General features: G+C 55.1%; 1 protein-coding gene across 1 annotated transcript; it reads left to right on the top strand.

The window, feature by feature from the left end:
- Positions 1-3973: 3973 nt before the first annotated feature.
- Positions 3974-25462, top strand: IRF8 (interferon regulatory factor 8). Its single transcript, XM_043437232.1, has 9 exons — positions 3974-4069; positions 7879-8053; positions 13767-13950; positions 16453-16541; positions 17594-17699; positions 18729-18776; positions 22898-23284; positions 23910-24025; positions 24433-25462. The coding sequence occupies exons 2-9, from the start codon at positions 7880-7882 to the stop codon at positions 24607-24609; spliced, it is 1281 nt and encodes a 426-aa protein (XP_043293167.1). The 5' UTR covers positions 3974-4069; position 7879; the 3' UTR covers positions 24610-25462.
- Positions 25463-27644: the final 2182 nt, after the last annotated feature.

Here is a 27644-nt window from a genome sequence, read left to right as displayed (position 1 = left end):
TCAAGTCCCCCTCAGGATTAGGAGTATGTGCAGAAGAGTCAACACAGAGGCTTTAGACACGGGGCCCCAGAAAGCCTGCCTCCAAGGTGGGCCCTCGACTGGCGTCTGGGAGCTTGGACCTGGGGCGGGTCCCCCCGGGAGGGTCCCCCTCACCCCCAGGAGTGGCAAGCGGCTCCCTGTCCTAAACCTGTACAGACAGCAGGGCCAGCACTGGGCTCCTGCTGTCCTCCTGTGAGCCTGGGGTGTGGGTGGGTGCCGGGCAGAGGGAGCTCGTGGGACCGGCCCCCCGTAAAAACCCTGGGCTCTGACTCTCTAAGGCGTCCCTGCTGGACAGTACTGCGCAGCGCCGCCTCGGCTCGCGGCTGGGGGATTTTAGCGCGTCCTGTGTGACAGCACTGGACAGGACGCTGGAGGCTCGTCCCCAGGATTTCACCACCCACCTCCTGGCCCCTGGGCTGACCTTGCCCCGCATCCTCTCGCTGTAGTAGGTCAGCTGTGATGACAGCTCTGTGCTAAGTGCCCACCTCCTCCCAGGAATCACTGATCCCAGACGTGTTCTTGGAGACCGCCAACTAATGCCCAGGAGCACAGAGACTATGGCTATGCTTCTGGCTCCTTTCCGGCTGCTCCCCTGAGGTCCTGCAATGAACTTACTGTTGGTACTTAAGGTGCCCCTCATTCAGTGCTGTGCTAAGCAGGGATACTGAACCAGAATAAGATTTTACCTTTTATCTAAAGAAGCAGTGAAATGAAATAATTCACAAATGTATGCACTAAGTCCCAAGTTACGTCAGAAAGTGGTGTCTCGTGTTTTTAAAATGAGAGTCACTGAAGGCTGAGGTAGGAAACAGATGACCTGACGTGGATCTTAAGGGCAGGGTGGCTGGCGGAACAGTGGCCCCAGAGACACCCACACCCTAATCTGCGTTGCCTGGGAATATGTCACCTTGCAGGGCAAAGGGAACATGGTTGCTGATGGAATTAAGGTTGCTAATCGGCTGACCTTAACATGGGGACCAGGTGCTGGACTGTGCAGATGGGATGTGTAATCACAGGGGCTTGAGTGTGGAAGATGGCACATGGGCACGGTTGTGATGCCACCACCAAGTGCCTCCCTTGTCCTGAAGATTTCCAGGGCAGAGTCAGAACCCTGCTCTTGGTGACTTTGGTTTTCTCAAGAGCACTGACACCTGTCCTCTCAGCAAACACACTTCAGAGCTCTCCTGAACCCCCCTCCCTACACTCAGGTTTGGAAAATGTGCAGGGAAGGCAGGGACTCAAGAATGGAAACGTTGTCTCCCATCTCCTATCTCTCTCCCTCATCTCCTGGCCAACCTCCCCAACCCACCCTAGCTCACTGGATCCTACTAATACTAGAGGCAGGAATGATTAGGTTCAACCCTAGGAAACTATCCTTCCCTTAGATCGAAAAATAGTCCAATAGACAATCTCATATCATTTAACATAGTAATATCATCAATACCACTACACGGATGAGGAAACTAAGGTTTAAGAAGGTCAATTCATTTGCTCAAGGCCACACATTTAGTGAGTCAGCAAACTCAGACTTGACAGGGGCTTGACTCCAGATCCTGCCATTCTAAGCGCAGTGCCAGGCTGCTGTCTCCGGAAGGGGCTCCTGCTGGATGCTGGGGAGAAAGAAGGTTTGAAGAGTACAGTTTTTAGATGCCAGGAGGAGTGTCTAGACCTGCCATGGCAGCCACGGGGAAGCCAGCATAGACAGAAAGGCTTAAGCTGGGGGAGCAGAGAGTAGGATAAACAGGGACACGTGATGGAGAAAGGAAGGCGGGTAGGTTGCCATGGAGATCAGGGTGAACTTTACCACAACTGGGAGATGCTGGAGGTGATCTACAGTGAAGGCTTTGTGGGTATCCTTCCTTGGCATCACCTCTAGTGCATAGCACTTGCTCAATAAATGTTCATTAAATAAGAGCAGAACTAAGCAGATAAGGTTAGCAATTGTTCAGGTGCTTAGTTGCTCAGTCATGTCCAACTTTTTGCCACCCCATGGACTGTAGCCCGCCAGGCTCTTCTGACAACGGGGGTTCTCCAGGCAAGAAGACTGAAGTGGGTTGCCATGCCCTCCTCCAGGAGATCTTTCCAACCCAGAGATCGAACCCAGATCTCCCACACTGCAGGCGAGTCTTTACCATCTGAGCCACCAGGGAAGCCCAGCAATTGTTCCTAGCAGCGAGGAATTACCACACTGAAAATACGGGGTTTCGGGAGCAGCTTTGATGCAAGCCCGTGCACTGTGAACAATTCCTGTCATGTATATAGTGACACCTACTGCCAATAATATAGGCTGGGACCCTTCCACCAACTTCTCTATATTTGTCACTCTTATCTTTTTATTTAAGTGCAGTGTTCAGCTGAAACCTGATCACACGTCATTGTGCAGTGAAAACAGCATTTATAGGTAAGTAAGCATGGGTAGGTTTAAGCGACACATTTGTGAAAAGATGTGAGTGTAAACACACATACAGGCTGTTGTAAGAACTTCTAAGGTCCTAGGCGCTCTGAGTTCTGGACACTCATCCCACATCCTAACAAACATATTAAAATACTCCCACATTAAATAGTCAAACAATTGAAGCTTCAAAATAGTTTTCACTGGAAATTATTTTGCAATGGGGAACTCATTTATGATTGCTATGACTTCCTGGGAATCATGTTGTTAGGAAATTCTTACACGTGGTTTTCAAATAATAATGACATGTTTATCAACAGATAAATTATGAAGTTGACATGTTATATTTTGGGTATCTTTCTTTGAACATTGATTCACTTCAAATTTGTAGTGTATTTTTTTTTCTTGCATTTTGGGGTTAATAAAATTTCTTTTTCAGTCCCAAATCTTTTCATAAGTTCTTGAAAAGTCTAATGAATAAAACAGCCCAGTGAACGCTGCTGCTTGTGGATCACTGATCAATGAGGTGCAAAAGTCAATGAAAAAGCTCATTTTCTCTATTCTAAGGCTACCCCAGGACAGAACATGGAAAAATAACTTTTTTTCCTTTTGTTTCCAGAACTTTCTTATTTCCGTCCCGCCGCCCCCCATATTTACAGTAAGTGCTAGCTGATACTAGCAGGAGAGACATGCAAGGGACCCTTCTAGACCGATCTTTTCTGGGGAAAATAATTTATGATGAAAATTTCCCTAATTGGACATTGTAGTATTAACAGCTAGACACTGCCGCTTTTACTGCCGATGTTCAGAGGCAGTGGTTTCAGACAAGCCTTCAGCTGGCTATTTTTTTTTTTTTTTTCTTTTTTCCTTTTCTGACACCTCCAGTGAATTGCAAGTGACTGGTTCTCTAGGATCGGATCTGTAAGTCTCTGGTTCTTTCCTCAACCACATCTCAGGTGGACGGTCATGACTGTCTAGACATGTTCCGAGGGGTTTCGTCAGGATGGGGGCGATCCTTCCACGCAGCCCCAGGCTCTCCGGCCACACTGGCTGAGATAACCCGGCCAGGGTGGGGGATCTGCGGAGCCCACTGGCCGTCTGCAGCACTTACCTCTGGACCCCCGCCACTCTAGCTTTGACCTGCGCTATCTGACCTCCCCTTCGGCCTCGATCTCGCCGTTTGACACCCTCCCTCCATCCCCCAACAGCCCTGACCTCCGCCATCTGACTTCCCGCCTCTGTCCTAACTGGCTTGACTTCCGCCATCTGGTACCCACCACCCGCCCTGACCTTGACCTGGGCCGTCGGACGCCCCCGCGGCCCTCGGGAATTCCTGCGGACACTCCCGGGACCCCCGGAGCGAACCCCGGAAGACGCCGGGACCACGGGCCGCCGACGCCTCCGCGCAAAGTGATTTCTCGGAAAGCCGAGCGCTTCGAAGAAGGCGGGCCCGGCGCGCCGCGCCCCGGGGGCGGCCCGTCCCGCCCTCCAGCACCCGTTGGCGTCGCGGCCGTCGCTCCGCGCGCCGGGCCCGCCCCCGGCCTTAAATGTGCGCGGGCGCCGAGAGCAGAAGCGCATCTCCGGAGCTCCGCAGCGAACGTGGGAGCGGGGCGGTGGCGGCGGCGGCCCGTGGCGCAGGTGGGCTGCGTGCTGGGGGGCCTGGGGCGCGGACGGGGTCGGCGCCACTGGCGGGCTCCCGGCTGGGGGTGCGGCCCGGGGCGCAGTTGGGCTGCGTGCTGGGGACCCGGGGCGCGGACGGGCTGGCGGGCTCCGGGCTGGGGTTGCGGACGGCGACCGGGGGGCGCGGGCGGGCGGCGGGCATGGGGGCCGGGGTTCGGGAGCAGGGGCCCGGGGCACCGACGGCAGCGGGCTGCCGGGAGAGCCGCCGGCGGCGCAAGTGGGTGGCGGGCGCGGCCGGCGGCCGGGGAGGGCAGGGGTCGGGAGCGTGGCCGGCGGCGCAGGTGGATGGCGGGCGTGGGGCGCGGACGGCACCTGACGCCGAGGCCGCCCGCGTGCTCTCGCGGCCTGTTTTCTTCCGAATACAAACTGACCGTCCAGGTGCGGCTGCTTCCAGAGATTGGCCGGTGCTTTAAAATAACCTCGTTTTTCTCAAAATTTGGTTTTCTTTTGGAAAACTTTAGAATGGCGCATACAGAGAGGGGGAATATTGACCGATTATCGTAAGACTTGCTCCTTTTCCCGCTCAAATCCTGCTCTTGAAACAGGGCTGGAGTTCTGACAGTGAAACTGCCCCCCCGCGCAGAGCAGCCGCGCGAGTGGGGTTAGAGTGTGAAGCGGGGCGGACAGGAGTTTTTAATTCTGGTTGATGACAGTTAAGACGTCTGAGTGTGGCTTTTGCTTCTATCGTATCCCAGTCGTTCCTAGCAAGAAAGTCTGCTAAGGGGTCACAGCTGAAAGAGCTCTGTGGTGTAACTTGAGCTACAGGGCAAAGGGCAGGCTCTCTAAGGTGAGGTGTGCTCCTTGCTCAGAGCGTGGATGGAAGCTAGAAATTGAATTTTCCAGAGTTTTCAGCTACCCCCACCCCCAAATTTATGAAGGATGTAACACTTTTTTTTTTGAAACCCAAATTAGGAGCCAGTCTTTTTGGAGACAATTCTTTTGGATTATGTCAGGTTCCCACCTGAATTGGAGGAGTTTAGGCATTTCAGTGGGTTTCCCCAGTGGCTCAGATGGTAAAGAATCTGCCTATAGTGCTGGAGACCTGGGTTCGATCCCGGGGGTGGGGGTGGGGTGGGGGAGATCCCATGGACAAGGGAATGGTAAGCCATTCCAGTATTCTTGCCTGGAGAATCTCATGGACAGAGGAGCCTGGTGGGCAACAGTCCATGGGGTCACAAAGAGTAGGACACGACTGAGTGACTACACAGGTGCACACACAGGCATTTCAGCAAGATTGGGGCTAGAAGGAGAAATGGCTTTAATGGTTTTGGTCTTCCTGGCATCCAGGGCAAAAGACCAGGCGCCCTGAGAGGCGTGGGGAAGGCAAGTGTCCTGCACCTCTACCACCTCCAGACCCTTCCTGGAGTCCACGTGGGGTGGGCCCAGGGCAGCCTCTTATCACCTCCTGCCTGGGAAGCCTGGCCCCTGGCTGATTTGCAGAGATGCAGATTAGCTTCAGATAGGACTTGGCCTGTAAGGAGAATTATTACCTAAAAATCGAGGAAGAGGGAGTCATCAACATGTGACTGCACCTATAAATGTCTCCTGGCTCGGCATTTGGTGGAGTTAATTGGTTAGTGTTCAGTAAATCGTTATGGATCACAGTGTAAGAGAATCATAGGCTTTGAATGCAGGGTTCTAATCTTGGGGTGGGGGTGGGGTATGTCAGTGACAATTGAGGTGAGCTGTCCACGTGCTGAGGTTCTCACTTGTAACCATGGTTTTTCGCCTCTGGGTGAGTGAAACCAGACCCTGCTGGGGGGTCTGGGGACCTGGGCCTCAGTTTTTCCTCTTTTGAAGGAAGGGGAGCTGGATTAGATGATTTCTAGAGTATTTGATGTTCTATGACTCACTCTTCCTCTCAGTGCCATTCTCTTTACTTTCTTTTTTCTTTTTCTTCTAGATCACCACGAGTTTGTTTTTTAACAGGTTTGGGGGTTATGGATCCATTAGAAATCCCGATGGGAAGGTGTTGAGCCACTTTTTAGAAAAATGCCCGCACAAAAACAAAGCTTTGCGTTTTATTTCAGGAGACTCCTGGAGCATGGACTCCAGTTTATGAACTTTGTACTAAGGGGGTGAGCAAAATGCTGCCAAGCGGGACCATCTCATTTAATCGAGAGATTAGCGAATTAACGCAGACCCCTGCTTCTCTCGTGTTTGAGCCCCTCTCGGCCTTCACCCAGCTCCTTCCTGGGGCGAGGGGAGCTGTTCCATCTCTCTTCTGGGAAAACTCTGGGGAACCTCTGCCTGGCTAGGTTATTTTCTGGGGTGCGCGGTGGTGGCCTTTTGTTTCTCTCACCAGGTGTCCCTCCCAAGTCTCTCCCTTTTTGCTTACAAGCACGAGGGGCTGTAATCAAATTCTGGGACTTTGAGATCCATTGTCTCTGCAGATGAGGAGAGCTTCAGAGAGAGATGGCCAAGTGGCTTTCCTGAGGTCTAGTTAGAGAAGAGCCTTCACTGGGGTCTAGGGTTTCAGAATTGAAGTCCGCTTCCCACGTCACTTGCTTCACTCCTGTAAATCCACAAGCAGGCAGCTGGAGTTTACTGGATGAAAAGGTTTCAGGTGGCACTCAGGGGCCTGCACCCCCTCCTACCCGGGACCCCGTCTCCAACCGCAGAGCCACCTGTGGGGTGGCTGGAGTGTCTAAAACACATGCTTCTTGCTTTACTGGCCCAAGTGGCTCTGGATGTGACCATGTTCTTAGGGACAGTATGTCTTGTCACTGCTGATTGTTTCAAACTGTTTGGCCTGAAGAGGTCACATTTTAATCGGAAGAATTGAAATGCTGGGGTTTTTTTTTTTGGGTGGGCGTCTGTCCAACAGCCTGGGGGATTTCCAGCCTGTTCTTGTAACTGTGGGCTGTGAGTCGGCATGGCAGGGCTGCTTTCTCTCTGTGCCATCAGGAAGCTGCCCACTTTGCAGGAATCTTCCTCTCCACCACGTCTCTGGGTGCCCTGGGTGGCGAGGCCCCGGTTGGTCATGAGTTCCAGTAAAGAAAGTTGGGGCAGTTAATACAAGATGTCCTATTCAGTGACATTCTTCTGAGGTCCAGGTGCTGTGTGGGCTGCTGTCCACTGGTCCCCTGAGACCCCACCACGATGACGCCAGGTGCCTGAGGTTACCCTGGTGTGTCAGAGAGCATTGGTGACGATCCAGGGTCACCCAGCTGACAGGTGGTGGGACTCAAATGGGGCCCCAGCCCTGTCCCATTCCCAGAGCAGCCGTGAAGGGCACTCTAGATGGGACAGACAGCTTTATGGACTTCTCTTTCTCCGAGAGCGCAAATGTCACATTTGCTCACGCACCTTGTTCCAGCCGAGCATTAATAGAATTGGCTCTCAGAGTGACGGATGGCTCATTGAGGGAGCCTGAAAAGGTGAAAGTGACTTCCCCCACCATGTGCTAAAAATGGAGTGATGAGTGATGCCCTCAGGTGCAGCTGTTTGCGTGAAACGGAGCAGGGTGAGAGCTGGGGCGAGCGCAGCCATAGCCTTGCTTGGACCCACATCTGGCCGAGGCACGGCTGCAGACTTCCCAGGGAGCTTTCGGTTTCCGATGGGGTCGGAGGTCCTGGAGCCAGGCGAGTCGTCTTCTCATTGCACGTGGCCTGAGTTCCTGGATCCCTGGGTTTCCCCGAGCCCGCACCTGTGTTGGGATCCTCTGACTTTTCCTGTTAGTGGTTCCTGGCTGTTGAGTACCTGGAGCGCTGCGAACAGCCAGAGCGTGCTTGTAAGTTTCACAGGATGTGTTTTCTTTTCCCAAGGATGTGTGACCGGAACGGTGGCCGGCGGCTGCGGCAGTGGCTGATTGAGCAGATCGACAGCACCATGTACCCGGGGCTGATCTGGGAGAACGACGAGAAGACCATGTTCCGGATCCCCTGGAAACATGCCGGCAAGCAGGACTACAACCAGGAAGTGGACGCCTCCATCTTCAAGGTAGAGACCCGGCCCCCAGGGACCCCACAGAGCTGTCGAGTGATTGATGTCTTTCTTCTTTCCTTGAAAATGAACCCAGTTGTTTTTTTTTTTAAAAAGATACTGATTTGGCTGCATCAGGTCTTAGTTGCGGCAGGCAAGGTCTTTGATTGCGGCACACTGACTCTGGTCATCCCTGCGGACTTATTCCCTGCAGCAGGTGAGGTCCGAGTTCCCCGACCAGGGATCGAACCCATGTTCCCCGAATTGCAAGGCAGATTCTTAACCACTGGACCACAAGGGAAGTCTTGCTCCAGTTTCTTAAAACAAATGTTGATTGAACATGTTGAAATGTTGCTGAACACGTCTCAGAAAAAACACAGTAGGTGACTTCACGTCTGTTGAATGATTTAACCACTTTCAAGGTCAGTTCTCTATAGCTGGCATTTTCCTATAAGAAACCAAGGACACTTTTCTTCTGCGCTGCCATTGTCTTTGCATGGTGGTTTAGTCGCGAAAGTCGTATCCGACTCTTGCGACCCCATGGACTGTAGCCCACCAGGCTCCTCCGTCTGTGAGATTTCCCAGGCAGGAGTGGGTTGCTGTTTCTCGTTCCAGGGGCTTCCTGACTCGGGGATTGAACCTGGGTCTCCTGAACTTCAGGCGGGTTCTTTACCGATTGAGCCGCTAGGGAAACTTTTGCATGAGGATTAGCAAACTCAGAGGGAACATGCTTCTTTCAGACTAAGACCTTTCCCCCGTGGTCTGCCACCTAAATTCCACTTACAGTTCTCGGAAAGGTTTAATTCTTCATTCTTTCATAGTTTCTACTTCTGTTTGGCAGTGGAGGGTCAACTTAGATGAGAGACACCATCTGTCATGACTTCCGGGGCAGGTCATGTGGGTGTCCTGAACCTGCAGCAGATGTCTAAAAATAGCCCACTTCCCTTGAGAATTGTCTGTTCCCCTGAGCCTGGAGCGACCTGCTGGTTAGTTCCACAGTGCGCGTCGTGACGGCAGCATCAGGCTGAGCCTTCGTCCTGCGCCAGGCGCGGCTCTAGTGCTGTTTCCCGTCAAATACTCCTGTGCAGTTGGCGCTGTTCCTGTCCTTGCTCTGTGGAGGCTCCACGAGGAGGAGTGACTTGTCCAAGGCCTTCCCACTCCTAGGTGATGGAGGCAGCATTTGAATCCAGATTCCCAACCCCCGGCCATATCCGTCACCTAGATCCAGGCAGAGGAGCTGGGGCTGCCCAGCTCTGTAGCCCAGCCAGGTCGTCAGGGTCACCTGTGGGCTCCTCTGAGACTCCAGAAGTGCGGGCTTCATCCTCCCCGAACACCAGGAGTTTTGGAGCCCAGGTCAAGGTGCGCCCAGGCCTTCCTGTTTGCTACGAGACTTATAGCTGATCTGACTTGAAATCCAGGTTACAAACTTGCTGCCATGTGTGGTTGTGGACATTTGGGGGAGTTCGGGGAGGGGAGGTTGAGTGAGTGCAGAGGAGCGGGGAGGGCCAGAGCCAGACCCTTATGGGCGTGAATGATGGGAGCAAAGGCCTGTAGGACCCCAGGGCAGCCCCAGACTTTTACCGGGAATGAGTGTCCCCAACACAACCAAAATAAGAGATCATGCCTCAGGCCCAAAGCAGAGCGCCAGTGGGTCATCGAGGGCTCAGGAGGCATTTCAGTCCTTCACGGCTTCGCTTGGTGTCTGCGGGGGGGCGCTGTGCGTCTTAGTGGTTCTCTTCCAGGTCAGAGCTCTTTGGTGGTCTGATGCCAGTTGCTGGTCCCTCCAAGAAAAGTGGGCGCGTGTGGGCATTCTGCGCTTACCTTCAGGGCCCCTAGCGGTTTGGACCTCTGGCAGGTATCTTCCCCGGGGTCCCAGGTCGGGAGCCTGGGTGCCGCTGCTGCCTCCAGTCTTCTTGGTGGTGTTGTGGGTGCTTTTCTCGGAGAAGCTTTCGGCTTTGGTGTCACAGCGAACACCCTTGGGAATGGCTCCGTCTGAATTTTAATACTGCCCACTGTCCCTGGTCTAGCCAGTGTGGTGGGAGTTCTAGATCACAGCTGGCCATGAGCCAGGGCTTTGGTACCGTGGGCACCTGGGGCTGGTGCGTTGCTTGTTTGGGTCTGTCTTATGCACCTAAGGGTGTCAGCAGCACCCTGGCCTTCCCCGGCCGGATGCCAGTAGCTTCCCCATCCCGCCATGAGCCAGACAGGCCCCTGATAATGCCAGGTGCCCCCTGCGGGCACACTCTGGCTCCCCATGGAGAACCCCTCTATGAGCTGGCCGAGACCAGGACAAACAGGTTGAAGTGCAGGCGTGGGGGGCCGAGGGCACAGTTGCCAGCTGACCATCAGTCAGACCACCTCGGGAGGCCAGCGGGGGCGGGACCAGTGGCTGCAGAGCCTGGCTTGTGGCTTGTCTCGGGGATGCAGGCCTCTGGCTTCCCCTGCTCCCTGCGTGAGCGCTGCTCCGGGGGGTAATGAAATCGAGCCCCAGATTTATACGTCTTATGCAATGCTCTTCATGGCCGTTTCAACAGCGTTGAGAAAAATGTGTAAGATTCCCAATGTTTCCGTTGATTACGCAGTCGCTTAGTGTGGCAATCTGAGATGAGTCTACAATCTCGGCAGGAATGGGGGCGGGAGGGAGCTGGGTGCCCACCCAGAGTTGGGCGGCCCCCCGGAGGGTGATGGCCCAGGCTGGTGGGTGCAAGATGGTGGAGGGACCTGTCTGGCCCGTCCCTGACTTGCACTCAGTTCATCCTCCAAGGGGTGCTTCTCTGCCAGGTCCATGAGCAGAACTTGGCTGTTGGAAGATGCCAACAGTCAGGCCTTGAGCCGTCCTGGGAGTTTTCTGGTTAAGTAGAGAGCTTTCTGTTTCAAACATTTATTATGAGTTAAGAGGAAAAATGAGCCTGTGTTCCGGCCTTAGTCATGGGTCATAAGAAGCCACTTATACTGGAGGACCCCTCATTGTCTGCAGGTGTCGTTCTGAGGTCAGCCTCGTGGTGTGGACCAGAGATAGGAGAGTGAATCATGAACCACATCAGCTCATTCTCCGCCATCCCTGACTGTACTGATGAGGCCCTGGTAGCAGGTCACACTTATCTTTAAAAAAGTACTTTTGCTTCCTTTGCATAAAGTTGAGGGGGAAGATCTAGTTAACTGAGGGTGGTGGTGGTTTAGTTGCTCAGTCACGTCTGAGTCTGTGACCCCATGGACTGCAGCACGCCAGGCTTCCCTGTCCTTCACCATCTCCTGGAGTTTGCTCAAACTCATGTCCAGAACTGAGGGTCGTGATTTACTAATTCTTCTGCCATTGACCAGGCTTTGTGACAGGCCTGAATAAGTTAGAACCTATGGAGTAGCAGGTATTTCAAATTCAGTAGGCCTTTGAGAAAAAAAAAAAATCACGTTTGATTTTTAAAGCACAAGATGAGATGATGATGTTGTTGTTCTTTTAAATTTTGTTGAAGTGTGGTTGATTGACAGTGTTTCGTCAGTTTCTGTTGCACAGTGAGGTGACTGAGTTACATGTGTATATACACTCTTCACATTCTCTCCCGTTAAGGCCTGTCTTGGGATGTTGAGTAGAGGTCCCTGCGCTCTACGGTAGGACTTTGTTTATCCGTCCTGTCTGTCGTAGTTCGCATCTGCTCAGCGCAGCCTCCCAGTCACCCGCTCCGTCCCGTCCCGCTTGGCACCCACACGTTGTTCCCTGAGACAGTGTGTTAAGCTGGGGGGGGCTGGAGGTGCTGGGTTTAGCGCTGGCTGCCGATGAGCACACAGCAGCACGGGGGGAGGCCTCGGCTCCACAGACCTCAGATCACCGTTCTGTCTAGTGTCCTGAGAGGTCACCCAGCTGAGGTGGGTGACGTTTTCCAGGCAGAGAGGGCTCAGGGCAGGCTGGCATGCAGGCGCCTGATGCCAGCCTAGTGCTTGTCCTGACACGGGGACCCCTGCTTTGCTCTGTGGGTGCCCTGGATTTCCCGTGGGGACGAGTGCCCAGGGCAGTGCCCTGCAGGCTCTGGATACACCCCAGCTGTCCTGATACGGCCCCCAAATCCACGCTCTTCCAGCCCCATTTGTGATGTGGATTAACCAGCTCAGTGGTTCTCAAATGAGGCTGTGTGTGAGGCGTGATGTTATTTCCCTGGGGGACACAGCGGGGAGCGGGGGTGCTGCTGGCATGGAGGAGGCCAGGGATGCTGCGGGAAGTCCCTGCCACCCCAGGATGCCCCACCACGAAGAGTGATCCAGCCCCAGTGTCAGTAACGCCAGGTGGAGAGACTCGGATGTAATACAGTATGAATTTAAAGTTACTGTTCAGCATGTACAGAGTTTACTCTTCAATTTCTATGAAAAAAAAAATGCATTGTGATGCAGTTAATAAACGAGAAGGATTGGAAACCCTTTACTTTCACAGAGGGGAGTCCTGTGTCTCTGAGAGGAGGGAGGGACTGCTCACGCTCTCTAGTAGGATGCGGGGTGCTTGTTCGGTCTCTCCCCCTGGGGCAGGGCTGTAGACCCCACACTCAGGGAGGGCATCGGCAGGGAGACAGTGCAGGCACTGACCACCAGGGAAAAATCTAGGACTGTTTTAAATGGGGATGTGACTCAGGGGTGTTAAGAGGTTTTTGGAAGTGTGGCCTCCTAGCCGCCTAAGTCAGAATCCCCAGGACGCTGGCTAAAGGTGCAGGTTCCCAGAGGTAACCCACACAGTGAAGGAAACTCTGGAGGTGAAGGCCCTGGAATCCGCATCGGAAAGAGCTTCCCTGGGAACTGGGTGTGCATTGAGGTCAGAAACACCTGCTGCTTGCTGGAGTGAAATTCCTTGGAAGTCAGAACAGCTGGTTTCCAGTTCCAGACCGGATCACCTTGGGAAAGCGAGCTTTCAGGATTGCATTCTCCTGAGTGGGGGCTGAGAATCCTCTCTGATTTGTCCCTTCAGGCGGGAAGGATGTCTGATTTTACCTGACGCTAAGTGTTACTTTCACCTGACAGTAGTGACCTCCCAGTCAGTGTGTCTGTATCCAATTTTGAGATCTAAAAACCTGCCCATCCACATGTTAATTTTTTTAAAAAATACTTCTCCAGTTTACATGTTGACTTAAAGTTTCCACCTTCGAATTTCTGGTCTCACTTGAGATTCTAAGGTTTGGAGAGGTCAGAAGACAGAGCTGTGAAGAAACCCACAGAGAGGGAAAACACTTCTTTGCATCTTAAAGAGTTCCCTGGGGAGTGGAAGGGGAGAGAGGGGGCGGGGAGGGTTAGACCAAACCCCAAAATGCAGAACCACATTTCTGTCACAAGTAGCAGGGCACATTGAGACTTTTTGCAGATGTTCCCTTTTCAGGCTGAGTTTTAGCTCGAGGGTGATTTGAAAAAGCAACTAAATTCTTTTTTGTTTTGAACATTCTAGTGGAACCCCAGGCAACTGCAGCTTCCTCAGTGTGCCCCTAACCTTGGGTTCCTCGGGTCCCGGAGAAGGGTATGCGGGAGGCAGAGCCACGCCGTGTGTGTATGTCTGTGTGTGTGTGTGTGTTCTCACTTCTGTCAAAGCAGGTGGTGTGACTGGCGTCTCTGGGGTCTCCGAGCCCTGAAATTCCTTGGCTGAGCGTGGCTGGCACAGGAGGACTTCCGGGGGGTGGGCAGAGCAGGTCCTGCCTGTGGTCGGTTCTGGGTGTGCCGTCCCGGGGCCAGCTGCGTGTTTCATGTGTTTCTTTTTTTCCTTCAGGCCTGGGCCGTTTTTAAAGGGAAGTTTAAGGAAGGGGACAAGGCCGAGCCAGCCACGTGGAAGACGAGGCTACGCTGCGCTTTGAACAAGAGTCCAGATTTTGAGGAAGTGACAGACCGGTCCCAGCTGGACATCTCTGAGCCGTATAAAGTTTACCGCATTGTCCCCGAGGAGGAGCAGAAATGTAAGCGTCCTTTCTTTATGGGCACTCGGCCTGACAGAGGCCGCCTGGGTCTGGGATCCGAGTGGCCGCCCACGGGGTCCAGCTAAACAAATAGCTCTCCCCCTTGTGTCAGCAGAGGTGGAGGTCTCTTTCTGCTGACCTCACCCACCATCTGCTGACTGACGGGGCAGCCTCTGGTGGGTGAGGTGGGGAGACGGGGCGGCCTCTGGTGAGGGGCTGGCTGACCGTAGGACCAGGAGCACGTGCTGGGGCCTCCCTGGGGTCCAGCAACCATCCTGGATGGGAGCAAGGCTCCCCCGATGTGTGGATGAGGGATCCCTTCTGTTTCGCAGAGCTGTTTAGCAGCTCGCAGAGCAGGCTAGGAGAGAGGAGGCTGGGCAGAGAAGGGACGGCTGATAGGGGCTGAGGGCAAGGTTCTGGAATGAATTTGCACATGGCACACTGCTGGCTTCAGGGCTGGAGACTGGACAGGCTTCTAGATGCTGGGTCCTGATGGCCGATGGGAACCGCAGGATGTGATAATTCCTACAGTCTCCTCCGCTCTAAAGCCCCAGGAGAGCAATTGTGAGGCGACTGCAGCAGAATAGCCAAAGCCAGCCTTACAACACGGCCCTGCTTCCCACGCGCTGCTCCGGGCAGACGCCACTAATCCATCAGGGTGTCTCCGGTCCGGCCTCAGTCGTTTCCACGGTGCTGTGCTCTGTGGCCGCTCCAGGTCAGAGCTGGCCCAGCGGGATGCAGCCTCATTAGCATCCAGGGTGTAAAACATTCTTCTAACACCGATTTTCTTAGCCTCTGATGTTGCAGTTAGTCTTGGCACAGCGTCCTTTTGTCCTTAGCCACTTACTTAGTCGTTCAGTCATGCCAGCTGGGAAGAAGTTGAACCCTCAAACTACCTAGGGCAGGGCAGAAATTCAGAATTACTGAGGGAGCTCTTAGCACTGCAGGGAGGTTGGAAATGTTGATGTGTAGTTTTTACAAAGTTAAAAATAGAGACTGTCACAAATACCGGGTTGAGCAAGAAGTTCTTTCGGGTTTCCCCACGAGATCCTATGGAAAAGCCCAAACGAACGTTTTGGCCAACTCAGTATCTGGGGAGCCTGGGTCAGAGAGGTGCTGAGCCAGTTAACGAGGGTGCGCACGTGGCCAGAAGTCTTGCTGGACAACACGCGATGCTGCGGCCCACAGTCAGTGACAGGCAGGGGGTGGAGCCGAAACTGCGTATCCTGCCAGGCCCTGGTTGGCGGTGATCTCTTCTACTGATCATTTGTAGCTTATTGTCTGTAAATTAACACCCAGCTCTACTGAGTCTGAACCCTCATCAATAATCAGCAGTAAGTCAGACAGACTGACCTTCCCCTGGGGGATCCGCTGGCCTCCCCTCAGGGGGACACCTCTCAGCGAAGACTCTGGGAGGCTCTCTTCCCAGTTTACTTACCAGTTTGGGATCATTTTTCATCATCACGGAGTAAACTGTGACTTGAAGGAATAGGGAAGTTTCTCTAATCCCCCGCCCCCGGGGTCAGCCAGGCTCGACTGGGCAGGTGACCCTGATGTGTTTATAGCCCAGAGTGCAGCCAGCATCACCTGCAGGGTGGATGTTACAGAAGCAGGGTTCTCAGGGGCCGGGGAGCCGTGCATTTGCATAGTGTCTAGGTGGGCGCGCTCTCCTCTCTACCCCAGTGGTTTGCTGGCTGCCCTAGGGGTGCCCCACCTGCCCCCTGCTTCCCCCATCAGCAGCTTCCAAGTGAATTCCCGAATCTGTCAAAATGGTATCAAAAAAGTTCAGCCCTGGTGAAACAATGGGTTGATTCTCCAGATGACTAGGACCGCCGAATTCCAGCAAACCAGTGTTTGTTGGTCATAATACGTTTCACATGGACAGGTGTAATGAGGCGAGTTTCTGGCCCAGGAAGCGGCCTGGTGATGGAGGGAGAAACTAGCCCGGTCCAGAGTGGTTGTCGTGGGAACACTGGTGCGCCTGTAGAAGGTCCCTGCTGCTGGTGGGTTCCAGCCTGGGCACCCTTGAGCCTATGGTGCTCTGCGTGTGTGCACACAGATGCACACGTGTATATTTGGAAAGGCCAAAAAGGGATTTCCTGCCCATTGACTTTAAAAAAAGACTCCAACCTGCACACACATTTGCCAGGAAATCTTTGCGTGTCTTCAGATGCCCCAGCTTGTAACTATGAGCCCTGCTGGGTGTGGAGCAGACCGGATATGAGCTCGCTTTAGATCTAGGCAGACAGAAGGAAGAGACGGAAGCCCTGCCTCGGCCCTCTGGGTGCTGGGCACAGCAGTGGCCAGCTGCTCTTAGAGCCTGCTGGTCAGATGACCGGAGCAGCATGGGAAGACCCGTGCTCTGCCTTTCACCAACCAGAGAAAGACACAGACTGACTTCTGTTTCTTTCAGCCTAGCCTTAGGAAACCGCTGCCTGTGGCCTTGGTGACGGCTGTGACGCCTCAGTGCCGTCTATCACGCGCTTGTCCGTTTTTCCATAGGCAAATTAGGTGTGGCGGCCCCGGGCTGTGTGAGCGAGGCCGTGGAGATGGAGTGTGGGCACTCCGAGATCGACGAGCTGATCAAGGAGGTGAGCGGGCCAGCGTGTCCAGGGCATCAGGGGGAGAGTGGCGCCTCCCGAGTGCCCTGCTCAGGCTGTCACTCCAGCCAGGATGGGACGGGAGGGCCTGGCCTTGCCCGCTTGTCAGTGCCTGCACCTCATATTCCGTCCTTTGTCCCGAGGGCTGGGGCCCAGCTGCCTCTGCGCATCCACCGAGTCCCCCCCACCCCCAACCCTGGCTCAAGACTCGTCAAGTCTTGAACATTTTGGATGGCACTGTATATCACCTGGCCTTTTTTAGGCAGGCTGCAGTGGGGGAAAAAATAATAATAAAAAGCTTCCCTTGCTGCTGTGGGCTGGGTTCATGACACGGATTACCCACCAGCCCTCACGCGGCTTGGTCCCTGTCGTGTGAGTGCAGGTCTTAGTCCTCAAGAAGCTGCAGAGCCGTCTAACCAGGCTTATTAGGATTGTGCATAAGATGGCAGTTCACAGGTTGTAAGGAAAGGCTTCCCGGGGTCTCCTTAAGCAAAACACATGGGTTTTGAATACTAATTATAGCTGCCTTTAGCTCCTTAGCTCTCTCTCTATGGCCATTGCAAGGCCGACACTGCCTAGCTAAAGTAATCCCACGCAGCTCTTGTAGAAGGTGGTGTAGGTGGTCTAGCAGTTCTCAGAACCCGCAGGGCAGTGACAGAACCTTCTGGAGAAGCTTGAAGGCAGAGGAGGCAGGTAACCAAGTGCAGCCTCCTCTGGGCTGTCCTTCCTGGAGGTGACAGCCATCACGTCTCTGGGGGGCGGCTGGAGTGTGGCAGACTGTCCAGCATCACTGCGGGCTCTTCCCGTAGCATCAGGGCAGCCGGGTGACTAGGCTCATGGCTGTTGCAGCAGGCAGTTCCTTGTATGAGGCCCGTTGAGCAGGTGAGGGCCCCGCAGAGGCTAGTGGTTCGGTCACGTGCTGTGATCGCTCAGCCTGGTGGGTTTATCATCTTGGGTCTTCCCTTCCTCTCGTGCAATGGAGGTGATGGTGTGGGTCTAGTTAAGACTGGAAGCCCAGTGACAGCCACGCTCTCCTCTCGCAGCCTCCTGTGGATGACTACATGGGGATGGTCAAGAGGAGCCCCTCGCCGCCTGAGGCCTGCCGGAGCCAGCTCCTCCCAGACTGGTGGATGCAGCAACCCAGTGCAGGTGAGGGCAGGAGCCCCGCACCGTGGGGCAGATGTGCCCTGACGGTCATTGGTCTTTATGCTTTGCTGCTGGGGGCGGGTGGGCAGCGGGGCAGCCGTGATTCCTGTTTTCCTGAAGGTGACTGCGCCCAGAGAACTGTTGTGGCTTCAGACCCCATGGGCAGAGCCTGGCCACAACTAGGCCCCCACTTGCCACCGTCCCCCGGAAGGCACTGTGTCCTTCCTGTAGGAGGTGGCGCTCCCCACTGGGCTCCTGGGGAGAGTGGCCGGAAGAGCAGGACACCACAGGGAGGTCGTGGCTCTCGGCCATGGGGGCAGTAGGTCCGTCAGGTCAGTCTCTTGTGACATTGAGGCCTCGGAGTCGGGGATGGCCCAGCGTGTCTGAGACAGAGAGAGCACAGAGCCTGGGTTTGAAGCCTGTGCCGGGGGCTGCATGCCTGCCTTGAGCCCCCTTTTACTGGATATAAAGCAGAGACACCGGGACCCGCTCCCAGGGTTGTGAGGCTGGACTGTGGCCTCTGCCCTCTGGTTAGCACCTGATGCCCCGTCCTGCTCCTTGAAGCGACCCTCCTCCCGCGGGCACGGGCCCCTCTGCCTCCTCCCTCACCTTTCTGTCCCCCGTCCCTGGTGGTAGACCGGGAGGTGACCGTTGGCCCAGCGGCCTGAGGTGGCCAGGCTTCGGGGCCTGAGCTGCAGCAACACGCCCAGGGAACCCTCGAGCCCCGGGCTGCCCTCTGAGATCAGGCTGGGGTGGGGGCTGCAGTCCAGCAGTGGTTTCGGAGCAGACCCCCTGGGTGGGAAGGAAGTGTGGCCCCACCGTGTCACCGGTCCGCAGTCCCACAGGACAGAGGGAGTCTCTTCCATGCTGGGCGGGTTGCGGTCCGGTTTTCTGAAACCTGGTCGCTGTGCTGGACGGGAGAACACTCGGCACAGCAGAGGCCCATGGCAGGGCCCGGGGAGCGCGTGGGGCCCCTAGAGGAACCTGGAGGAACGCGGGGCTGCGTCTGACGCTGCTTGCTTTCTTCGCCAGGCCTGCCGCTGGTGCCGGGGTACAGCGCCTATGACGCCCACCACTCAGGTAGGGGAGCTCGGGGCAGGGTGGGGGCATGGGGGGGATGGGGCTGCACGTTCTTTGAAGACAGAGCTCTCAGGACCAGTGGGGGCCCTGAGGGTTGTGAATGAGCGCGATCTGGTGTCGGAGGTGTGGAGCCTGGCTCCTCCTCCTCACTGTTGGGGAGTGAGCGACCGGCCTCTCAGGGCCTGTTCTTGGGTCGGACCCACAGACAGAGCCACAGAGCTCACAACAGGCGAGATCCTGCAGGAGGAAGGGTGTGGGGACTCGGTGAGCCCAGGTGGACTGAGCGAAGCGTCGGCGCCTCGGGCTCCTCCTCCGTGAAGTAGGAACAGTCATGACAGCCCCTTCAGCAGCGCCTTGAGGGCTGGTGTGTTACTGCAGCTTTCTAGCCCGTCGCTGGTGTCAGGCTCCTGTACCGACACACCGTCTCCCACACTTACGATGATGACACTGGAAATGGCGGTGGTGGATGTCACCGCATGCGGTGTCCGGCTGGGCGCCGGGATCCACGCCGCTCATCACTGTGCCACCTCTGGGCAGGTGCCGCTACTGCTCCCCCAGCACAGGCTTGGAGGCCCCAGGTACCCTGGCCGGGCTGCCGCCCTGGGCCGTCCCGTCTGCTCCCATCCCCGCGGGCAGAGGTGGCCTGTGCCGCGTGGTTGTCTAGTTGTGCTGGGGTTGTGGACTGTGGCCTCACAGTGTGGATTCACACTCAGGCTCAGTGGTAGCATCTTCAGGGCGGAGGAAGGTGCTGTCTTCCCCAGCAGCTGCCCGGCTCTGTGAGAAGCAAGCAGCCTGGCTCCTCCAGACGGACCATGGGACGTCAGGGCTGTGGGTCTCGGGCTTCCAGTGCAGCGGAGGGAACGGGGCTTGGAGGGCAGAGTCTCGACCGTGACCCTCACCAGACGGGTGTATTTGGGGGAGTGGAGCTGGGTCTCCTCAGGCAGGAGGATAAGGGGAATGACCCCCCTGTCCTCAGAGCTCGTCACAATTGCCAGCAGCCTGCGAGTTGGGGGCGGTCAGGACTCAGCTTCACAGGAGGAACCAGGCTTAGAGGTTCAGTCTTCCGCCAGGGGTCCCACAGCCGGGGAAACGGGGTTGGGGGTTCAGACCTGGGCATCTGTGCCCACCAGAGGCCATGTCCAGGGTAGCCTGCTGACTGGTGCTTCCCGGGCGGGGGAGTCACAGGCACAGGGCTGGGGGCCTGGGGGCGAGAAGACAGCCTGGGGAGGAAGTGCCCCGGGTGGTGCCGGAGCCGTCCAGCATGTGGGGAGACCCACAGCTATGGCCCAGCCAGGAAAGTCCACCCCCGCTCCTGCGGAGGTGGTGGACTTCGGTCCCTCTGCTGGGTTCACACACACACCCTGCTGGGTAAACAGGTCGTCGGGGTCCCCTGTCCTCAGCTCTGCAGGGAGGAGGCGTCGAGCGAGGCGGGCAGGGCGCAGTGGAGAGTGAGGGCCCCGCACCTCTGGGCGGCCCTGTGGAAACAGACACAGCTGGGCTTGCTTCCCCCACATTTTCTAGAGACGAGGGGTCTGGATTTCTGTGTGAAACCTTCCGTACAAAACGTGGGCAGCACACGCGTGTTCACAGTGCCCCACTCTGCCGGTGGGTCCACACGCGCCTGTGTGCCCGCGTGCACTGTGTCCGCGCGCTGGCTGGGGTCACGGGTGACGTCTGGAGCAGACGGTGCGGCGGACCCGGGGCGGCCTGCTGGGGAGGGCTGGGGCCAGGTCCCCACCTGGCAGTTGTGTGGTCAGGGCGAGCCCGTCTCCCGCCTGGAGGCTGGCGTGATGGCCTCGTCCTCGGGTGGGTGCGAGGACTCGGTGAGCGAGGCCGGAGCACGCATCTGGCGCAGCTGAGAGCAGGGCTGTGACGGGACTTGGCTGTCAGCTCCGTGTCATCCCAGTTCATGGAACCACCGCTGACCTGGTGCTCACTCATGCCAGACACACACACACACAGTCTCACGGCCCTCAGCCGCCTGGCGGGGCCGTCGTCTCCGCTTTGCTGACGGGGAGCCTGGGGCACAGAGCAGGGGACCCTCTGCCCCAGCCCCTGGCTGGGCCCCCGCGTCAGGAGGCCGGGTCCCAGGTCCCTGCTCCTGGCGTCTTTGCGCCACTGCCGTGGTCAGACTGTCCCCCCGCAGGGCCGTCCTCCGGGAGCAGGGCAGGGCTGTGGTGGGCTCCCCAGGGGCCATGCTGAGGCGCTTCTCCTCGGGGGCCCCTCTGTGGGGCGGGGGCGGATGCACGTCCTCGCTCAGGCCCTTCTGGGCCCCACGCCCTTCCCCCTGCCCCGGCCTCTCCGGAGCACCTGTGCGGCAGACGTTCACACGGTCAGAGGCGCTGGCGTGAGATAAGGCGGTGATGACAGGGCCAAGGGGCAGAGTGGTGACTATCCGGACTATTCTGTTCACTTGGGACAAAGGTCGGCGCTGCCCTGGAGGGGAGGGGGTGTCAGGTGTGCAGACGGGGCCCGGGGGGAGGGGATGAGACGTGGGCGCGGAGCTCCGGGGCTCAGTGTCCCCAAAAGTCAAGTAAATGAGGTGGACCAGGGCACCCGAAGACCCCAATAGTGTGTGATCCCGGATCCCGCTGAGCTCCAGCGTGGGCAAGATGGCGCCTGCAGCCGCAGCGGGCAGCCTCACCGTCCGAGCAGGGGTTCCTTGCACAGAGCCCAGCGCGAGGGCCCACCTGGGCCCGGCAGGTGGCCGCCTGTGGGGCCGCCCCCGACAGTGGGGCAGGTGGTTGGTACACCGTGCACGCTCGGAGGCACAGCAGAGTCGGGCCATTCGCGGCTGGTGTGGCTCCACAGGCAGCCCTCGGCGGGGCTGGGGCACCAGGCCCATCGGTAGTGTATGTGTGGTCCTTGTAGCAGATGCTGGGTGCTACTGTGTATTACAATAATACACAGGTCTTACACATGTATTAACAGGTCTTACCCGTTAATACACGGGTCTTAACATGCAGGTCCCTCTGGGGAAGGGGTTCCCTAGGATCTGATGCTCTGTTCACTCCCACCGCAGAGGTGCCCCAACCTTAGTCACTTGAGGCCCCACCTTTGCCATCTGTTTCCACATCAGGGTGTTGCCTAGGCTATTATCAATGTCTTGAGTTTTCTGTCAGTCAGTCTCACTTTTACAATTTAAACTTAAGTGGAGACCATCCATCGTTGCCTGTAAAATGGAACCAGTTCTGCTTGCTCTAAGTAGGAAGGCAGAGGCCACAGCAGATTCAGTGGAGCCCAGACCCTGCGGTGTTCGCACCCACGGCTCATGGCCTGTCTGGTCTGAGGGAGGTGGGCAGCATCGTTGAGATCCCTCAACACCGCACTGGGGCTTTCTTCCTGAGGTGACCAGACACTGAGAGAATGCGGAAAGTGGGGATAATCTTTTCATTTATTAAATGCTATCTCCACTCCCCCCGTCCCAACCCACCCGGGTAATCTTACGTGTGGCACGTTTTGGGAAACATTGACTTAAATTGAGTACTTTTCAAACTTCTTCCCAAGAATAGGTTTGGATGAAAGGTTTGAGATTCTTAATTGGAAGTTCAGGCAACCCCAAAGCAACTGTGAATTTGTCAGGAAACAGATTACATCTTTGCTTTCCCTAACCTGGAAATCACATCTAGCATTTCCTTACATTACGAATGTGGGCAGTACTCTGTGTGTGTGTGTGTGTGTGCACATACATGTATACATTTTTATATATATATATGTATATACATGTGTACACGTTATGGTCTAACATTGCATGCTGTGTATATCAATGGTGTAGCAGTGCCTGTGAGGTGGAGCTGTTTTCCTAAGAAATTAACATGGTTGATCCTCAGCTGTGACTTGTAAATTATAGCAGTTAAGAGACAGAAGTGGGGTGGGGGGTACCACAGTATTAGTACTTTGACTGACTGGCTTCCTTGGTGATGCTCAGTATTTATTCATGCTTATAAAAACATTATTTCTAGAAGGGGTGCGTGAACTTCCCCAGAAAGTGAAGAGGCCCCAGGTGCACCGAGGGTCACCCCTCCCATCCTCCTGGGAAGGCAGACTTGGGACATGTGGGCACAGCAGGGATGGCACCCCCCTGCCCCCCACGGCCCCTGACCGTCCCCGTCTCCCCACAGCCTTCTCCCAGATGTTCATCAGCTTCTACTACGGGGGCAAGCTGGTGGGCCAGACCACCACCACGTGCCCCGAGGGCTGCCGCCTGTCGCTGGGCCAGCCCGGCCTTCCGGGCGGGAAGCTCTACGGGCCCGAGGGCCTGGAGCTGGTGCGCTTCCCGCCGGCTGACGCCATCCCCAGCGAGCGGCAGCGGCAGGTGACGCGGAAGCTGTTCGGGCATCTGGAACGCGGCGTCCTCCTGCATAGCAGCAGGCAGGGCGTGCTGGTCAAGCGGCTGTGCCAGGGCCGCGTGTTCTACAGCGGGAACGCTGCACCCGCCCGCGACCGGCCCAACAAGCTGGAGCGCGACGAGGTGGTCAGGGTCTTCGACACCAGCCAGTTCTTCCGAGGTCAGTGCCCACACATCTCCCTCCTGTCTGCGTCCGGGGTGGCAGGCTGGGGTGCCCCTGCCTTTGAGCCCTGCCGGTTCTCCCCAAGCCATCCAGGCCCCTCCTTCCCGACCTCCACGTCTGGAGGGGGTGCTGCTGGGGGAGGATCAAGGCACTGAGTGCCTCGCCTGCTGCTGTGGGCTGTCCCCTCGCCGGGGAGCTGGGAGGAAGTCTCAGGCCCCGCCTTGGGCCTGTGGGTCAGAACCCACATCTTGGCAACAAGGCCCCCAGGGGCCATGTCCACATCCTGAGACACGCTGACCTTGTACATGCAGCGTGGGAGTGCTGCCTGGGGCTGCCGCTGTCTGTGAGGCGGGTGGTTAGGTTCCCACTGCAGGAGCTCCCCCTGGAAGCTCAGGCCGGATGATCACTCACTGGGGTCCTGAGGCTGCCGGCCGGTCCCCAGAGCCCCGATCTCTCTGTAGCAGCAGCGGCCGCCAGACGCCTCCTAGGGAGCTTTCTAGAGACGGGACCTGGAAGGGTGGGCGGGCGTAGGTGCAAGAGCCCTGACTCCATCTGGCTCAGGGGGTGTGCGGCCGGGCTTCACCACACCCCTCGCCTCCCCCGACCCCTGCCCCATCCACAGAGCTGCAGCAGTTCTACAACAGCCAGAACCGGCTGCCCGACAGCAGGGTGGTGCTGTGCTTCGGAGAGGAGTTTCCGGACACGACCCCGCTGCGCTCCAAGCTCATCCTCGTCCAGGTGAGCGGGGCGGGGACGGGCACTCACGTGTGAGCAGGCCTGGGTGAGACCCCAAGTGGGCAAGCGGATCCTCCTCACTTCGGAACTATCTTCCCAGATTCTAGGACTCTCAAAATCTACGTGGTTTCCACTCTTAGTTTTTAAAAACTCAAAACCACTTTTTCAGAAAGAGTCCTTAAGTCTAGGCGACAGATCAGGGTGTTCCCAGCCCTGGTGAGCTCTAGTCAGAAGTGAACCCCACGGGTGGAATTGGGGGCCCTGGCTCGCCAGCCTGGGACATTGCCGGGAGGGTATAGCATGCTCTCTGGGGGTCCCAGAGGTTCTGGGTGACAGCTCTGGGCGGGATGTGCAGAGAGCAGCCCTCCCCCAACCCCGCTTCGTCTCTGACTCGTGCGCTGATGTCCCAGGTGGAGCAGCTGTACGTCCGGCAGCTGGTAGAAGAAGCAGGGAAGGGCTGTGGCCCCGGCTCCTTGATGCAGGCCCCCGAGGAGCCCCCACCAGACCAGGTCTTCCGGATGTTTCCAGAGATCTGTGCCTCCCACCAGAGACCTTTCTTCAGAGAAAATCAACAGATCACAGTTTAAGTCTCCAGGGCACCGCTGCCTACCCACCCCCCTCAGTTAGAATCTCATTATTACAATTACTGTCGGATGTGAAGCCCCCTGGCCTGGGGTGGAGGGCTTCACCCTGCTCTTTGTTTGGTAAGGGCGTCCTGAGGACCTGACGGGGAACAGCACCGTGCCCACTTCTGTCACTCAGGTAGAAGCATCGAAACTCAACCAGATGCTCTGGATGCTGAGCTGTGCCCTGCGGTTAGGACATTCTTTGCTCCATTTCCCTCTGATCATCGTTAGTTGCTATGACTCTTTCAGCATTTGGGGCTACCTGATGTTTCCAGAGACCTAGCGTTCAGTTATACTAGCAGGTAGCTGTTTCCAGGACAGAATTCCTGGAAAAGCAGAAGACCGCTTTTGTTTTTATCTTTGGTTAGAGCTAGAGTTAGGATTCCATGTGCTTGATTCAGTGAAATGTCTCTTTACCTTTTAAGCATGTTGATAGGATTTAAAAACACCTGGATACCAGCCTACCTTTCAAAAGTGAAAGCAGAACTCCTGGCTCTTTAGAAGAAAGCATGTTTGTCCTAGAATTTGGTGTCAGGCGTGCATTTCCCTGCCAGGTGAGCTGGTGTTTCCATCTTCAGACGGTGAAGACTTCCCTCTTGGGCCTTTGTTGCCAGGAAGCTTAGAGCTGAATTTATTTTTCATTTCTGTAATTAAATCATCCAATATATGTCTCCTTCATTCTCAGTGGTTTTGACCTATTTTAAAAATATTTGTACTTTTCATTATCTTTTTTAAATTAATGGTCCTATTGTAAACTGTCTTGAATCTTTTTTATATAAAGTGGGCAAGATATAAACCACAAGTTCAAAAATAACTGTGGATGGAACAGACTTTTTGTTTGTGCCTTTGATTCAGTCAACCCATTTGTGGGCCAGGGGCGTGAGATGTGTGGGGGCAGCTCGGGGACTTTGGATGGGATGTATCCGCTTCTCACCACAACGCTGGTCCCCTGGCCCTAGTACTGCCTGGGATCAGTGATGACCCTGCTCAGCATCGAGAGAAGGGAACCCTCCTACACTGTTGGGAACGTACCTCAGGGCAGCCACTATGGAGAACAGTGCAGAGGTTCCTTAAAACACTAAAATAGGGCTCTCAATATCCTGCAGTCCCACTCCTGGGCGTGTATCCAAACAAAGCTCTACTTTGAAGAGATCCACATACCCCTATAGTCGTAGCAGTATTCACAACAGCCAAGACATGGAAGCAGCCTAAGTGTCCCATCAGCAGCTACATGGGTAAGAAGGTGTGATAATATATATACTTATATATGCACACACAGTGGGACATTAGTCATAGAAAAGGAAGGAAATAAGGCCATTTGCAGCAACATGGACGAGCCTAGAGATTACTAAGTAGAGAAAGATAAACACCACATGATACCACTTATATGTGAAATCTAAAATATGACACAATTGAATTTGTCACCAAAGCAGAAAGAGACTCACAGACACACTGACTTGTGGTTGGCAGTGATGAGGGGGAGGGACAGAGCTTGGGGTTAGTGGACGGAAACTTTTATACAGAATATATAAACGAGGTCCTACTGTACAACACAAGGAACTGTATTCAACAAGAATAGGAAGAAATAGACACGTAATTGAAGCAGTTGTACAGCAAAAATTAACAAATGCCAGTCAGCTATACTTTTTAATAAGATTAAGCAAAATTTAAAAAAAATGTCCCATTGTCTAATAAATTAAAAAAATTCTCACTAGCTAGCTCTTTTACATATGAGAATTTGCTATTTGACACAGAAAGCTCAAATCCAGTGCTCTGTGACCACCCAGAGGGGTGGGAGGTGGGATGGAGGTTTAAGAGGGAGGGGACATATGTATACCTGGGGCTGATTCATGTTGTTAGATGGCAGAAACCAATACAACATTGTAATTATCCTCCAATTAAACTATAAAAAAGAAAACTATACACTAGTAAAGAATAATGAAAAATTGTGGTAAAATACACGAAACTTTTTACAATAACCCCACTACACAAATTCTGCTCTTCAACACTGTATAGTTCCAGTGGAGACGTCCCAGTTCTACCCTTGGGAGAACTTAACCTATTTACTAGCAAAGAACATGCCCCTACTCCCCAGAAATGTGTCTGCGTGTCCACCCTCAGCTGTGACGCTCATGAGACGCCAGGCAGAAGCCTGAGGACAGCAGCCTACTTGGCTCATGGCTTCCTCTGTGCAAGATGACACACGTCTGCAACCACTTTGTCAACCATGATTTGAAAGCGCTCGATAACCAATGGCATTTTTCACAGAACCAGAATAAAACGTTTTAAAATTTGTATGGAAACACAAAATATCCCCGAAACCCAAACCAATATTGGTTTCTGCCACCCGTCAACATGAGTCAGTCATAGGTACACACACGTCCCCTCCCTCTTGAGCCTCCCTTCCACCTCCCAGAGAAAAGCAGCCCAAGGAGTCTGGCTCCCTCACTTGTGGCTGTACTATCTACACAGAGCTACAGTAGTGAAATCAATATGGTTCTGGTACGAAAAGAAGTACAGGTCAGTGGAACAGGATAGACCGTCCAGAGACAGACCCCCAGGTACTTAGGGTAACTAATCTGTGACAAAGGAGGCAAGAATATACAGTGGAGAAAAGGCAGTCTCCAAGTAAGTGGGGCTGGGGAAAGTGGACATCTCCATGTAAGAGAGTGAAAGTAGAGCACCCTCTAACAGCGTACACAAAAACTCAAAACGGATCAAAGACCTAAGTGTAAGACCGCATACCATAAAACGGGAGGAAAACAGGCCTAACACACTCTGATATAAATCACAGCAGTATCTTTGTTGATCCATCTCCTAGATTTATGAGAATATAAACAAAAATAAACAAATGGGACCTAATTAAAGGTTTTTGCAGAGTGAAGGAAACCATAAACAGTGAAAAGACAACCCACAAAGTGGGAGAAAATGTTTGCAAATGAAGTGACTGACAAGGGATTAATCTCCAAAATTTACAAAGAGCTCGTGCAGCTCAG

Source organism: Cervus canadensis, chromosome 18 (genome assembly GCF_019320065.1).
Source record: "Cervus canadensis isolate Bull #8, Minnesota chromosome 18, ASM1932006v1, whole genome shotgun sequence".
NCBI classification, from domain to species: Eukaryota; Metazoa; Chordata; class Mammalia; order Artiodactyla; family Cervidae; genus Cervus; species Cervus canadensis.
This window is presented reverse-complemented; position numbering and strand designations above follow the sequence as displayed.

Coding starts and splice junctions, on each gene's coding strand:
- IRF8 (XM_043437232.1), top strand. CDS start 7,880: ATGTGTGACCGGAACGGTGGCCGGCGGCTGCGGCAGTGGCTGATTGAG. Junction 16,542..17,593: donor TCGACGAGCTGATCAAGGAG/GTGAGCGGGCCA, acceptor CTCCTCTCGCAG/CCTCCTGTGGATGACTACAT. Junction 18,777..22,897: donor CTATGACGCCCACCACTCAG/GTAGGGGAGCTC, acceptor GTCTCCCCACAG/CCTTCTCCCAGATGTTCATC.